General features: G+C 28.3%; 1 protein-coding gene across 13 annotated transcripts; it reads right to left on the bottom strand.

The window, feature by feature from the left end:
• Positions 1-3,387: 3,387 nt before the first annotated feature.
• LOC112282171 (ureide permease 1) lies at positions 3,388-6,452 on the bottom strand. Of its 13 annotated transcripts, none has more exons than XM_024519511.3 (8): positions 6,268-6,452; positions 5,641-5,943; positions 5,322-5,460; positions 4,949-5,102; positions 4,699-4,768; positions 4,470-4,555; positions 3,901-4,275; positions 3,388-3,756 (listed from the first exon to the last, which is right to left on the bottom strand). In XM_024519511.3, exons 2-8 carry the CDS (start codon positions 5,807-5,809, stop codon positions 3,598-3,600), a joined length of 1,152 nt encoding a protein of 383 aa, XP_024375279.1. In that variant the 5' UTR covers positions 5,810-5,943; positions 6,268-6,452; the 3' UTR covers positions 3,388-3,597. The 13 variants fall into 13 exon arrangements, with proteins under 13 accessions (XP_024375279.1, XP_090106409.1, XP_024375273.1 ...); XM_090250283.1 differs by having other exon boundaries at positions 4,470-4,552; XM_024519505.3 differs by having other exon boundaries at positions 4,699-4,748.
• Between the last annotated feature and the right edge of the window lie 10,296 nt (positions 6,453-16,748).

Raw genomic sequence — 16,748 nt, 5'->3', positions numbered from 1 at the left:
ATTATCATATTAATAAACTTTATACATAAAATTTTTAGTATTCAGAGTTTGGATTATTGAGATATGAAAAAATAGTGTTTGAATGCTTGTAAATTAGGATTTAAAATACATGCTAGAATTTTTAAGATGCGAGATAATTTGTAGTAGATTTATAATTTATTTTTTTATAGTAAAGCTTAAGAATAAATTATATATTATTTAAAAAAAAAATTAAAAATGGATAGTTGGATTAAGAAATATGAATTTCTAAAGGTTGGAGAGAAAAAATCTTTTGTAGAAGAAAAATACCTTTAAATTTTTTTGCTATAATTTGGATATTTTATGCAAAATAAATGGATTTTTGGAAGTTAAGACTTCATATACATGTTAAAGATGGAAATATAGAGCTATGAAAAAATTATAATATAAAGATAGATATTTGTAAGAAGATTATGGATTTTCTTTCAGCTTATAGAAAATCAAATTTACTAGCAAATAGTTGGTTATGATTTTGTATAGCAAAGGATATTAGGACATTTCTACATGCTTTAGAAATCTTTATGTATAAAGCTTCTTAAATATAAAAGAATTTTATAAATAGAATATATTTTTATATTATTATATTATTTTGGCCTCTATAATAAGAATATATTTCTTATTAAAACTTTTTCAATAAGTTAAAGCTAAACTCTCTACAACTAAGTACTCGATGTATTTTTAGATAGAAAATTATACCATATGACATTGTATTAAGTGAAATGAAATTATTTTGAAAAGAAGCTTATAATTCCAATTAAGTCATAAGATTTTTATTCCTAGGGCATTGCAAATGTAATTTTGTATCAATTTGAGAAGAGAGTTAGATTGAGAATTCAAAGTATAGACATAAAGAGATTGTAGTCATAGAATGTGAATTTTATAGCATATATTTGGACACATTATTTAGTAGAATGGAATTATAAAGAAGTAGAAAGTTGGCTTTGTGGAAATCTGGGAGCAATTGTGGGGGCAAGATGGAACCTAGCTATGGCAATTTTTAAGAAAGAAGGTGTCGTTGGATTTATTGTGATATTTGTTTGTGTGCATCCAAGGTTTGCTAATCTAATGCTTAACTTGCTTTAAACACTCTTATTGATGTATTAGGATGAATCTATGCATTTTTTTTTTTTTTTTTTTTTTTTTTTTTTCCTTAGTTGTTGTAGATTAAACGGATTTTAAGTGAAGACAAATTCAACTTTAGAATAGGTGAATAATTTTTGTTACTTTGACTACGAATCAAGAAAGAGGACAAAGCAAATCTTTAAGAGCAAAGTGAGAGAGAGAGACATTATAGATATTACAAAAGCCAAGTGGCATGACATAATATATTTTACATATTTTTTATGGCTATTGGCATGGATTTTCACTACTATATTTATAATACAATAAAGTGTGTATTATGATCAACATACATTTCTTTATTTTTAAAAATATTTCAATGATCTATAATTAATTATATCAATAATAAAAGACCTATAGTACTTTGGTATATATTGAGAAGAATTGGATTGTTTAGCAAGAAGTAAAAAAATAAGACTTACATAAAATAGTTAAGTTTAATTTAAAAAATTGAATTAAGATATTAAGTAAATTTTAAAATGCATAAATTTACTCAATTTTGGTATTTTAAAATGATCAAGTTACAAAATTAACAAACTATTTTTGAAATCAACGTAAAAAAAATTATGTACTTTTAAGTGCTATTTTTATAATAAATTAAATTAGAAGATATTTAATTGTAATAAAATATTTATTTTTTTTCAAAATAAGTGAGCTAACATTTTTTAAGCTAATACTAAAAGTTGGTATATTTGTGATGTTTCTTTGCAACCTTGATTTTATAAATGGTCTTTGCAATAAAACTAAGTAATTGTCATTCTTTTTATAAATATGGACCATTTAAGCATAAATTTTGAATAGAATGAAAGTTAGTAGAATTTATTTTATTCTAAAATATATATATTAGGTTTAAAAATATTAAGTCAATTTTTCATTGTATTTTAAAATTTCCATTGCTTATTGTATATGCAATAAGTATCAACAAGGTGAAAGAACTTATATTAAAAATTATCAACTTAGATTTGATTGAAAGTGTATTATGCATTCTTATGTGTATACTTTTGAAGATATTAAAGTAATTTTTAGAAAAAAATTATATTGCAAGCTTAATTAATTAATGCTTAATTTTTTATATTACAATGTACTTTATATATGAATGTGGTTTACTTGCTACTAATTTTTGTTATTATAAGATGATTAAAACTGTAAGATATTTTTCTAAAATAAATTGAAATGATACCTTAATGAATTGCAACTATTTAAACAAAATTAATGTTCATATTACATTTTCAGTTTTATTTAATATTTTAATTTAGTTAATTTTAAGTATAATTTTTATTTTATTTTATAATAAAATAGTTCTTCTAAAAATCCCAAAAATTACCAAAATTCATATTTTGCATAATCATTTTTACATACCAAATAACAATATTTATTCCAACACCATCCTCTTACTTTACTTGGAATTAGGAAAAACCCTAATAAGCATTGTATCATACATATATATGTATTTAAAAGAGTTCAAATACAAAATATTTTTATATAACATAAAATAGATTTATATATAATGAGTTATTGGCTTAAAAACAAAATCATTTAGTATTGGTATTGCATATCATTGCATAAAATCAAATGAAAAATTTAGAATTGGCTTATCAAATTCAAATACGCATATATATTATTATTTCATTGCAATTGGCAAGATGTTCAAAAACATGTCAACAATGCAATTGTTAGGTTTTCAGATTACTTGTCAATACATGGTAGACATTATTTTGGGATATTCATAATTCATGAATTTTATGATTATTTTTTAATTTCATACATGAGATTCTAAAAATAATAAATAATTTAGTCTTGAATACCATCAGTCTTAACATAGTATTAAAATTTTGAATCAAAGAACAAACAAAACAGAAAATTATAAAAACCCCTCTTATACAAAAAAAAAGGTTGTGAGGGTTCGAATTCTTTGCCATCATGTAGACTTGAGTAGTAGAAAAGAAAAATACATCATCAAAATAGTGTATATTATTATCATTATTATTTTTTTGTTATTGTTATCTCCTGTATGCACAATGAAATTATAAGAAATTGCAAAACACACGGTAATTGTTTTTAAAATAATAATAATAATAATAATTATTATTATATTAAAAGGACAGAAAGCCCCCGAATCTTGTTTAAGTACCTATAAATAGGGGAAAGTGCATTGTTCCAAAATCCTAGTTCCAATTCTCTAAATTGTCACTTATCCAACATGTGGTAATTTTCAAACAATTATTTTTCTACCAGAATCCATTTACGGAGTTTAAGAAAACACCAACAAACAATTTAGAAACATTTTTTGCACAAAATGTTCTTTCAGATGCTCTTTTCTTAAAAAAAATTAAAAAAAATAAGGCAATCCAATTATTCCTTTTAGAAAAAAAATAGAAAATAGAAAATAGAAAATTATAACAGAAAACTAATTCAACCCTCCTTTCAAAACCATGGAATAATACATGTACACTTGTGAACCTAATCAGCTTTTCTGTGACCAGCAGAGCCTGCGAGAATGCCCACTGCTGCCGAGAACATCACCAGCATCGCCACCAACAAAACATACGTTCTCCTCGACGATCTGTAGTATTCCTTGAATACCAATATGCCCCAGAATGTGCTCACAAGTGGCAACGCCTATCACACAAAAAAACAGTTTTCAAACAGTCCTCTTAGATGGGTATCTATAATAAAATCTTCAAAGGTGATCACATTCATATCCAAGCTTTCATGTTCACCTCACAACAAAAATATTGAGCAAAAGTTTAGGTTTTTGCAAACCTGAACTGCGTCTGCAGCGGCATAGCCTGCAGCCTGGCCTCCCATGAACTGCAGGCCGTTGCCTAGACCGCATAGAAAACCCGCCAGGAATGCCCATTTCCTGCCGTTCCAGTCACTAATATAGGCCTTGAAGGAAGTTTTCTTCAGTCCTAAGATGGGGTGGTACATGAAGAAAATGTTGATCGACATGGCTCCGACGAAAGCACTGAGACTGAACCAGAAGAAGGCGGTGTACACCACCAGGTGGGGCACACCAGGCTTCAGCATATGCCACTGATCGTTGGTGGCGATGTTGAAGGCAGGTGAGAACAGGGAGAAGCATATCCCCGCAAACACCACAATTGCTAGTCCGAATATGGTGCTGGCTCCGCTCGACTGCACAGTATTCCACACTGAACAAAATTAATTCCGCATTCTGTTGAGGAAATTCCAACTACCAATTCATGTGTCGGGGTGACCCACATGGTTTGTCTGTTCAGCACTCGTGGCCAGGTTGTGTGCACATGATGTGTATTTGTATGTGAATATGAAGAGTTTAGCGCTAACCCAGAGTTGGTCTCATGGCCTACCTTTAGTGCTCTTTGTTCCTCTAATTGTTGCAAGTATGCACCACTTCCTGGGAGAGCTTTAACCGGCTCCTCTGCTATGAAATCTGCTGCAGTATCCACGGTTGAGACATCCCCTGTGCTAGCCGAAATGTGAATTTCTAACTTCGTTTTAAATTTTTTTTGCTTAAGTTTGTGCTTTGTCTTCCAAGCAAGAAAGAAGGAACGAAATTGATGGAATCAGTTTCACTACCTGAGTCCCGGACTACGCTTTCAGGATCAGGTTCGCTGTTCGTTCCAATCCTGTGTTGCATCACTGAACTCTTTCAAGCGTCATGTGACTCAATTAGCAGTAGAGTAGGAAAAGTAGAGAAAGGAATTGCTAGATCCGATCGAAACCAGAGAGATGGTTATATCTGATTAATCTGACGTTAATCCACGGCTGGTTAACAACATGCGTGAGTGTCAATCTCTTTGGAGCAAGACCTGGGGTAAGAAGTTACTTGTGATGAGCTTGCAGCTTTGCAGCATTGTCGGCAGAGTTGGACTTGAGCAGCCATGCCCCTAACCACACAGCTATCAAGAAACAGCCCACACCTGGAAACAAAACCTCCGCTCGATTGATCCGATCGTCTAAAAAATAATTCATGGTGGTTCCTGCAGCACACCCATCTCTTATCTTCAACTCCATGTAGGAAAAATCCACACAAAAGACCACCTTTACCGCAAAGAGTTCCGCAATTTTCACAAAACCTTAAAATCATCACCAACAGACAGCCGAGAGGAGAATTTGCGTTCTCAGTTGGGATTTGAAGCTACTAATGTGTTCTAAAAAGGGTCTAGCTAATTGAGGGTCAACATGAGAATAACATGCACCTGCCACAACCGTGATGCTTGCAGAGACCACTTCGGTAACGGAGAGCCCCACGAACGGCCATGCATACTGGCACGCCAAGTTGCCCATGAAGAGCACCAGCCCACCAGCCAACGCAAACCCAACTGATGGCCAATTGTCCTGTCCAATCCATGGCATGCAAACCCTGTCAATCCGGTGGCCACTATAGAAATTTAAATGCTATAATTCCACTAAGTTCCATGGTGACTTCAAGGCTCACTTCTACATAGATAAACAAAGACGATAAACATCACGAAATCATTGGAAATCAAGGATTCGCATGAGAAACTGCAGTCGTACCTGATGCAGCTGGGTGATGAAATTGGGCTGTTCGGGCGTGCTGCTGCCAATCTGGCCCAAGGTGAGAGCAATCAATAAACCAGCCAGGAAATTGGTGATGCTGTAGTCTAAGTAGGTGTGCACCAGATGGCGGCCCCTTCTCTCCACCAAGTTCATAATCGCAGGCCATGTCCCCAGAAACACCAGCGCCCCTAACATGAGTGCTATGGCCGGCCCTTTGTTCTCCACAATATACATGATGGAATAGAATTTCTCACAACGTCAATCCTAACCCACAATCTCCAGCTCCGTTGTCTTCAATTCCTGAAGTAATGCTCTCATTCAATAGAAGTCAGGTTGAGTTTCGAATCCCTGCAGGACCACCAAACGGGATGGCAAGCTCTGCAAAATAGCCTCAGCCCATGCAGCTGTACTTCTCAAATTCTCAAATCCTTCCCACTTTTGCAAGGTCCCCATTATCCGCCCGCAAACAATCAAACACACACGAGAATCACGAGGGTTCAGGGACGGATTTTGCCCAACACGCGCAGTACAACCCTTATGTTGAGTATTCCCAAATTAGAGAGCCAAAAGTAACAGTTAACGCAAACTGCAGATGACTCTTGTCATAACCGCGCTCGTACTTACTTTTTTTTAGCAGCATCCAAACTCCAGCAGCATACAAACCCAGTCGCAGAATTCACCGCAGCTGGAAACCTGCATTTCTAAAACAACAGGATGTGAAGACGCAGCAATCAATAAAGGCAACCAGTGAGCACAGCGTGCTCAAGGTGGTAAGGGAAAGGCTCAGGGGTACGAAGACTGACAACTGATAACAGACACCTCATTTATCACACGTATCCCCTTTAGATATATAAGAATTCCATCTATTCATCTCACGTCTGTCGATGTGAGATTCCTTGTGTAGAATCTTCCCGTTTTTATATTTTTGGGTTGCGACAGGAAGCACTGCCATAGGTGCCTGAATTGTACGTGTTGTCCCTCAGCTTTTGAGCAAGGATAGGTACTCAGTGAGGATCTCCTTTGCGCCCGTTGAAATTCTGCCAGCAAGTTTTTAGCCTACAACTTGTTGCTTCCAATTACCCGAGAGACTCCATTGACGCTGAGTATAATTGTTCGTTCTCTGCCGAATGTGTTGATCAATGTGTGCGCGATACTAAACTTGTTGAGGAGAACGATACCAGAGTTTCTATTCTGACAAAAATCAAAAGGTTGATACGGACATTGTCGTTGTGAGCAGACTAGCTGTTCCAGGTGGGGTCGTGACCATATGAACTGGGCCATAAAACTAGATGCGCAGGGAACACAAAATGCAGCAGCTCAAGCATTTCCATAGCTACAACTCGCTCTCTGAAAGACAAGACCCATCTTTGGTATTTGACTAGACATTCGTTCTTCACTCCTTGGTTGAGATTTGGAAGATCATGTGGTGCTTGACGCGTCGAAGCATCCCTTTCACCAGCAAACTTTACGCTTTAGAAATGAGCTGTCTGTCTGTAAGATGAGTGAGCAGTAGTGAAATTAACATGGCAAGCAAAGTCTCATTTCATGAGGAGTTGCGGAGGTAACGGTTGTGGATGAGATGCTTCAATCCTTCAACACGACCCAGTTTTTTTTCTTTCTGTTCAAGCGTTTTTTTACATCTTCGAAATGCTGTCACTTACTTCCCTGTGGTGACAAAACTTGGCGTCCCAAGTGCTGTTCAATGCTTGTTACACTAGTTGGTGTCAATTTTTTTTAATGGATGCACTGTTTAATTTGCACATGAGCAGTGCAAATGAATTTGAAGTGATTGGCAAAGTAATCATCCACCCATGTCTCTGAATCTGTAGATGTACTTTGTGGTTTCATCTGGATTCTGCTGCATTCTGGACATTCCATCACTTTTTGAATCTATTCATGGCTCAGTTTGGCAACCACAAACCCTAATCCTCATTATACCAGGTATGCTAATGTTGGAATATTGGACCTCATCCAAACTCATTCAATGTACCATCATAAGTTTGTATTGTTGAGTGCAAAGATAGTTTATATAAGTTCTTGTTTTGGTTACATGTTATATGAACAGACATGGTTATTTAAAATTTTAATATATATATACATGTATATATAAATATATATATATATATATTATTCAGAATGAATGAGTTAGTTTAAACCAAAACCTAGTAATTTTAGAAAGTTTAGAAACCTGGCGATTTATGAAATCCATTATAAAAAAATTCCGTGACCACAAATCACACATTAATTTCTTTTTCATCATTTTGATTTCAATACATTGTGTGAAGAGGGATTTTTGTCCCATTAAATGATGTTTTAACATATAGACAGAGCTGCTCTATCTCCATTATGGTCAATCAGGAATAATAGGAGGTTCCTTCATGGTGAAACCTTAGTCCAATGGGAACTGGTGTTACTATTTGGAAATCTACTCTAAAAACTGTATTCTTTGACTAGCACAACATTATTGTTCTCAACTCCAGGTGAAAATTTTATAGTGACAATTTACAATTGGAAAACAATTAAGATAAAATGAAATAAAAAGCACACAACTTGTATGTTTGATGTTAGTTTTTTTTTTTTTTTTTTTTTTTTTTTAGTTTTTTTTTTTCCTTACAAGATTTATCTTGAATAATTAGATTCCAATTAAAATAAAATATTAATAAGTCTGTACAATGTTGAAAACAAATAAGGTGGTTCAGATGGAAGAAAAGCACAATCTATGACTTGTATCTAATAAAAGAAAAAAACAAACAAAAACCAAAAGTTATCTCATTGATTAAGTAAAAACTTTTATCATCTCCTTTTTATGATTTATTTAATTCAATTTATGGATATGAAGGAGAAATCCACTCTATAATGCCAAAAAAAGGCCATAAAAATAAGTCTTTTTTGCGATTCTTTACTTGTCACTGATAAGTTTTATTTTTACAAAGATTTGAAACACTAAAATAAATAAGCTCTCTTCAAAATAAACTCATAAACATGTTAAAATTTAAATAAAAATATAATTCTTTTAAATAAAAAATAAGAAAAAATATCAAGAACAAGGATTAAAAGATTTACAAGTTTGTTAAAAAAAAATAAAAAAAAATAAAAAAATAATAGTATACTGTTCATGATTTCAAGGGCTGGCTTGCTTAGTTGTAATAAAATGTATAACAAATTTCTCATAATAAATATTATTTACATTAATAATATTTCTTAATTAAATGTAGTAGCATAAAAAACATTTCTAAGACATTGATCTCGCTCTTTACAATATCAAGCTTGGTATATATATATATATATATATATATATATAAATACATATACATTTTAAGAATAGATTATATGTTAGATTAAAAAAATAATATTCTAATTAATAGTTAAATAGAATTAAACCATTAATAAAAATCAAATTATCAATATGAATTCTTATTAAAAAATCCTAAATAATATCATATCAACAGTAACTATTGTAAAAAATATGAATCTGTACAGATTTTTTACAAAATAATTAACTAATTTATGAGTGCAATTTTTTAATAAAAATATTAAAATTTAATATATTTACAGGAGAAATTTCGCTTTGAACAATAAAATGGCTAGATTGAAGGTTTTTAAGAACTAAAGTTTTATAGAACTAGATATGAATTTTTGGAATACTTTGATAATAGCTTTTTAGATTCAAAAAAATTACAAGAAAATATTTCATAGCTATGTGGCGTATTCAAAGATACTTTCATTTAAAAAAATGTATGATATAAAATATTTTTATTTTTATTTTTCTAGATTATTTAATTAAAAATTCAATATATTTTATTTTATTTTTGTAAGATTTAATATGTGGTTTAAAATTTCCTATAGAGTAATAAATAATGATATGACTAAGGCTAAAATATTAAGATATATTTCTAATCAAAAAAATCCTAGAGATAGATTAAAAATTATTTATTAATAAGATGTATTGTCTCTTTAAGACTTCAAGACCAATGAGAGTCATGTAATACGTCCATATGGTAAAATATAACTTCATTTATTTATTTTCCGGTCTCTTCTTACATATATATGGATTCTTATTCTATATCAATATTATATAGAATAGAAATCTATATATCTAACAATACTTACAATCAAATTAAAAAATACACATGTACTTAGTCAAAAATTTTTATATATATATATATATAAAATTAATATATCTCAAAAAACTGATTATAATCATATTAAAGATGACTTAATCTAGTCTTTAATAAATTGTTGATTCTTCATAATTAAGATTAGATTTATTAAATTTTAAATAATAAATTTTAAACTCTAATATAAATTTGATATCTATATATATTTAAATTTCTAGGTATTATGTATATTTTATTAGGTCTTTTATATTTATATTTTTTTATGAAATTAATTGGTCTATTCAATATATTCTAAATTTTTTATAGTTCTTCATATTTCATTATAAATAATTAAATATATAATTTTATTTAAAAATTATTTATTGATTAGATGTATTTTTTTAACATGATAGAAAATAAATAATATATCTATCTTTAATAGAAGACTTTAAATATTTATTAAATAATTTTATATTATATCTAACTAAAGGTGTATTCTTTATTTGAGTAGCATATATAAATATTAGATTTTTTGGCAAATCTTATTATATATGCTATTAAGTTAAATTTGGCTTAAAAATAAATTTGTAATATATGATTATTACTTTATATATTAGATTACTTGGTTTGTTTTAAAAACAATAAATAATAATTTAAAATAAAATATGAGTGCTTCATAATAATTACGTATCACAAACATGAATCTCAAAGAACTAAAAGATCAATAAACTCTTGTATCACTCAAAAGGAGTAGAAATCACTCAAATATAGTATATTATTAAACTAAAATAGCTATTGCCAATAAAAAGAAGATTAAAAAGTCTTGAAATAAGACTAAAAATTAGAAAGGCAATGACAAGAATGAAGAAGGCTTCACTCTTGTTTCTATATATACTATCTCATGATGAGCTACAAAGTGACATTCTATAGGACCTCCTAATCATGTCCAATTTGTGAGACATGTGTCTTCACTTTTAAAGCAAGTTTCTTATATGCACACCATATCATTAGCTCGTGCCACAAATTATCGACTTGTGCAACACATGGCTAATTTTTTTGCTAAGTTTTTAACCTATCAATCAACTATAAATATATATAAATATATATATATAAAGTCAAATATGCATTTATAAAGCTTCTAAGAAGCATTGCTATAAGATAGTATTATATTTGTCTATATTTTTTTATTTATTTATTTAGGACTTCTTATTTAAATAAATATGTATGTTAGTGATATTATCTTTCTTTTTGGGGATGAGTTCTACAAAGAATGGTCATTATATGTTGAAGAAGTCTAAAGCGCGATAAATTATATTTTCTATATACTTTGATATTTCTTCACTTTAAAGATGGTTGATATGTTTTTTCAACAATTGATAGTATTCCATATTAAGGAAAAAAGACCATCCTATTATTTGATCATTATAGAGGCCTTTGTAATTCTTTTCAAATAAAACATTTGAAATACTATCAAAAATTGTTCCTACTTTTAATAAAATCACCAAACATTGATAGTCTCTTCCAAAGTTGTGATACCAAATGCATTATATCTTGCCATTTATTTGAAGAACATGTTATTTTTGAAGATCTTCATTTCTATTACATCATCTTAAAAGCTGTAAAAATTATAATATCTTATCTAATAAGTCAACAAATTATAGCTCTTGAGTTGAATTTATTGGTTATTGGTTCTCTATCTCTTTAGGACTACAAATATACAAAAAATACAAATAAGGAAAGAAAGTATAATATTATCTTCCTTGTATCTTGTTCCTTTTATAACAATAATTTACTATTCTTCATCTTAATTTTAATAGATATTATCAATAAAAAGCATCAATATTTCTTTACTGTATTTATAAGATTCTTTATTAGCTATCACATGTATTTATAAATATCATATCTATAGAAATAAATAAGATATTCTAACTTATTTTGGATCCACCTTGAATCTAAAACTTTTTCTACTTTTAACTCTTGATTATTATCTACTTCTACAAGAAGAAGTGGCATATATTTTTTTCTTAAGATATTCACTATCTTATATGATTTAAGGTGAGATATATAAAATATAAGATGAATCTTTATAGACTTTGATAGATATAATTGATAAGAAATTGAATTTATTTATTCACAAATAAAAAATGGTGTAAGCTGATAATAATCTAACTTGTCACAAGGGCAACTAGTTTTGATATTGTGACAAAGTAACCATACTTTTTTGCCAATGTAGAATTAAAATTATTTCTTGTGATAGGCATCTTCATTAATCTTTTATTGTTCTTGAGTTTCTTTTAATTTTATCTTCATTGTTGTATGTAGTTGAGATAAATAATTTTCCAAATCTTTCATTGTAAGATTATCAACTTTTAAAAAGCCAAAAGTATTAAGTTATGGATGATAACCATAATTACCAAAAAAATATTTTTTTTATTTAGAAAAATATACCATGTTATTATAAGTAAACTCTATCAATGGCAAAAGGATTGTCTAATCATCTTATTGATAATTGATGGTATATCTCAAATATCATTCCAAAACTTAATTTATTCATATTATTTGTTAATTACTTTTTAGATGAAAAGCCAAATATAAATTTATATTTATTCTTATTACTTTTTTGATCCATATATAATTACAAAATCAAAACAAAATATTGACATATTTCAACAAATTTGGTAGCAATTCAAAATCCAAACTAATATAAAATACTTCAAATTTTCGTGATCTGTATATATAGTCATAAGATATGTAGTGCCTTTCAACAAGTGACACCATTCTTGGAAAGAATCTATAATTTTAAGAAGCCCTTTATCTTAAATCTTATAATTAATCATTGCAATTGATTTTTTTAAAAAATAAAATACAACTAAGTAGAGCATTTCATCTTTTTTTATTTTTGATAGTATAACTTTTAATGCAAAGTTAAAAGCATTAATCTTCAAATAGAAGATTGTTGTAAAATTTGGGTGCATTAAATTGAAGCTGTAGTAAAAGTTGCTTTTAAATCTTAAAAAGTGTGTTGTGCTTGAAGACTTCATTTCAATTTGTCTTTGGATCTCAATCGTGTGAAAGAAACAACAACTTGGAAGTAATTTTTGATAAATATTCAATAGAAATTACCAAATCCAAAGAAATATTCTACATCCTGTATTATCTTTGAAATTGTCCACTCTATTATAGTTTGAATTTTCTTTGGATCTATCAATAAACCTTCATTAGATATAATATATCAAAAAAATTCTACTTTGGCTGATAGAATATATATTTCTCCAATTTGACATATAATCTTGTATTTCATAACTTTTATAAGACTAATCTCACATATTCTTTATATTCTTTAAGAATCTTAGAATAGATTAAGATATTATCATGATAGTAGTCAATAAACTTGTCCAAAAATTCTTAAAAAATATCATTCATTAAATATTGAAATATAATTGGAGGATTTATCAATCCAAAAAGCATAACATTATATTCAAAATATCTATATTTTGTCTTTTTTTTTTCTTTTTTTTTTTCTATTCATCTCCTTCTTTAATCCGTACCAAATTATATGCTCCACAAAGATCTATTTTAGTGTAGATCTTAGTTGGACTAAATTACTCCAAAAGCCCTAAAAGAAATGGTAATAGATAATAATTCTTCACTGCTAATTTATTAAGGCCATAATAATCAATACACATTGACAAAGATCCATCTTTTTTTTTCACAAAAAAATATTGGTGCACTTACTAGAGATTTGGAATGCCGAATAAAGTTCTTTACAAGATTTTTGTAATATAATCTTTCAATGTTGAAAGCTTATTCTATGATAGTTTGTAGATTGGGCCAAATGATGGTTGAAGTAATAGAAGGTTGATCTTTTCTTTGAATAATTTCAAGATTTGTAGCCTTTTTCACCACAATACAAGTATAGACCTTGTTCAAATTGATGCTTCTTCTCTTCTATTGTAAGAAGTTTGAACCATTGTCATATGGTAATATGACCATATGGTAAAAAATAAAAATATGGATATTATTATAGAAGAATCTAATAAAAATATGTAATAAAAAAATAAAGATAAATGATAGAAAAGTAATAAAAAATATTTTCTTAATACTATCTTTTCTAGAAGGGACTTTTATTTATTTTATAAAGGCATGAATGAGCCAAATAAAAGTAAATAAAATAAAAAGCTTATATAGACATATTTAAAAGATTTAATAATAAATTAAAATAAAAATAACCTCAAATTATCAAAAATTGATATACAAAGAGGATTAGTTATCAATTTAGATCAAAATTAGACTTCAAAGCACAAAACTAAGTATATATTGTGATTCCAAGGTTTTTTTTGCAAATCAAAGAATATAATTTAAGAAAAAACGTAATGACGCTTCTTTGAATGTTAATTTTGAAGAATTTGAATTTGTAATGACTTTGTAAGAACTTTGCAAAGTCAAGGTTATTTTGGATAATTTTAGTTTTTAAAAAATAAAATAGGATCAACATTTTGAATAATCTTATGAGATTTATAATAGATCTTTAGTTAGAAATTTGTGAATTTATAAATATAGTTGTGCTTAATGTGTATTTTAAATTAAAGATTAATTAAAAAATTATTTTACAAAAGTTCAAGTAGATTGATGTTTCAAAAATTAGATTTTAAGGATTAGTAAAATTTTCTAAGATTTTTAGCAATTTTCTAGTTGAATTGAAATAAAAACTATTTGAATGAATAGAAGACTTAATTTTTTATATTTATGTAAATTTTGAAAGTACTTCAATAGTTTATAAAAGGGATATTGGCATTGAGAGCTTGGTATTAAGGTTAGAGAAGAAGGCCGCCTAAAATCCAAATGATATATCATATATTTTTCTCAATTGATAAGTGTAATTGATCTCATTTTTTTATAATTTTTTTTTAACTAAGTTATTGAAAAAAAAAAAACAAAGTTTGAATTCAAATCTATAGTTCAATCATTCATTATCAATATTTCAAACTACTATAGGATTTAAGATTTATTAAGAACTTGATTAGGATTCATTAGGATTTAATTAGGATCTTTGGCAACTAATGCATTGCAAGTAATGGTTAAGAAAGTTAATCAATTTGATGGAAGAGATATTTCAAAGTATTTAAGATGTTATATGGTGAAAACAAAATTAAATTAAGTTTTTAAGAAGAAGATTATTGATCTATTTGGACTTGCTACAATACTAGAAATAAGAAAATATGTTACTATTAAGGACACAAACTAGAAGAAGATACATAAACTCGTAGAATCTGTGTCAAAAAAAAAATGAAAAAATAGAAGAAGGTATGTATATTCAAGGAAGAACTAGAATGACTATTGCCAAAGATTAGAAAATATTAGACTCTTGAAACTAGACTAAAAAAAAGAAAGGAGTTGAGAAGAATGAAGAAGGCCTCATTCTTGCCTCTATATATATTACTTAACTAAGAACTATGTAGCAACATGCTATAGGACTTCTATTACGCATCCAACTTGCATGACACATGTCTAATTTACAAGGCAAGTTTCTTAGGTGTGTACCATATGTCTAGCTTGTATTACAAGTGGTCAACATGTCGATATGTGGCCTCCTTGTTGGCCAAATTTTCAACCTATCAATCACTTATAGACATGTATAAAGGCAAAGCAATATTTATAAAGCTTTTAGGAAGCTTTTGACAAGATATTATCATATTTATCTACTTTGACTTATTTCTACCTATTCTTATTATTTAAATGATTATCAAGATAAATATGTATGTCCATGACAATTACATCAATTATGAAGCATTATGCGAGTTCATAGAAGAAATTTTTATATACATTAAAAGATTCACATTTCTTAAAAGATACTATTGGTGTTATTAAGAAATTATTTCTAATATGGATTGAATAACCTAACAAGAATTTATAAGAAACATAACTATTGAAGGAATTTGAAAGGAATTATTTTTAATTATTGAAAGAAAAAAAATTAATATAATAACAAAATAAGTTTGAATTATTTTTTCAAGCTATTGATAGAGATTTATAAGAAAAATTCGAATTTATTCTTAAAGACAAAGAAGAAGATGAAGAATTGACAATGAAGAAGAAAAATATTGAAGATGCAATGGATTTACTTGCAAAATAAGAAAGAAGGAAGAATAGAATTAATATTTTAAGAATAATACAAGCATCCAAAATTTAAGTATATACAACAAAATTGACAATACCTATTATTCAATCTCCAGTGTCTACATCAAGAAAAGAAATTGAAGAATTGAGAATTAAAGAGATTATACATGGGATGTTAGATCTTCAAATAAAATTAGCAAGACTTGAAGATAAGACTTATAAAAATAATGTAAAGGCTATTTCTAAACAAAAATATGTACAAAGATGCATTTGATATAATAATATTTTTTATACTAAAAAGGATTGCAATGAATTCAATGATGTAGTGTAACCAAGAGATATTTTTTGGAAAGATGGAAAGATGGTATTAAAAGATACAAAGAATCTTTTTTAAATCAATTTTGATAAACGAGGTATGAAAGCTTTAATTCAAGACTATTTAATAGCACATGGAGTAGCAACATTAAAAAGTACAAGTTATGGTGTTAGAGTAGATGATGACTTTGATAGAAGTACAAAGTCAAGTAGATTTTGGATTTTTTCTATTATTATAATATAAAAAGAAAAAATACCTCAAAAAATATTATTAAGAAATACAGCAAAAATATATGGTGCAATAGGTTGAGAAGATCTTATAGATGCTTTTCTAGCTCATGCATATATTACTAAGAGCCAACATGAAAAAAGAAGAAACAATTAATAGAAGAAGCTTGAATGAGTCATGCTATTGATGCAAGGATATACATGGACAAAGAAGAGGTTGATAATAGTTATAATAAATCAACAAGTGAAAAGAATGGTTATAATCAACGAGTGAATTTTGAAGATTATAGTAACAAGGAAATAAAAGCTTCAAGCCATTATACTCAAAAGCATTAGGCAAAGGCAACC

The sequence above is a fragment of the Physcomitrium patens genome, chromosome 5 (assembly GCF_059467195.1).
Source record: "Physcomitrium patens ecotype Gransden chromosome 5, ASM5946719v1, whole genome shotgun sequence".
NCBI lineage: Eukaryota > Viridiplantae > Streptophyta > Bryopsida > Funariales > Funariaceae > Physcomitrium > Physcomitrium patens.
Note: the sequence above shows the minus strand (reverse complement) of the source record. Positions and strands in the feature narration are given on the sequence as shown.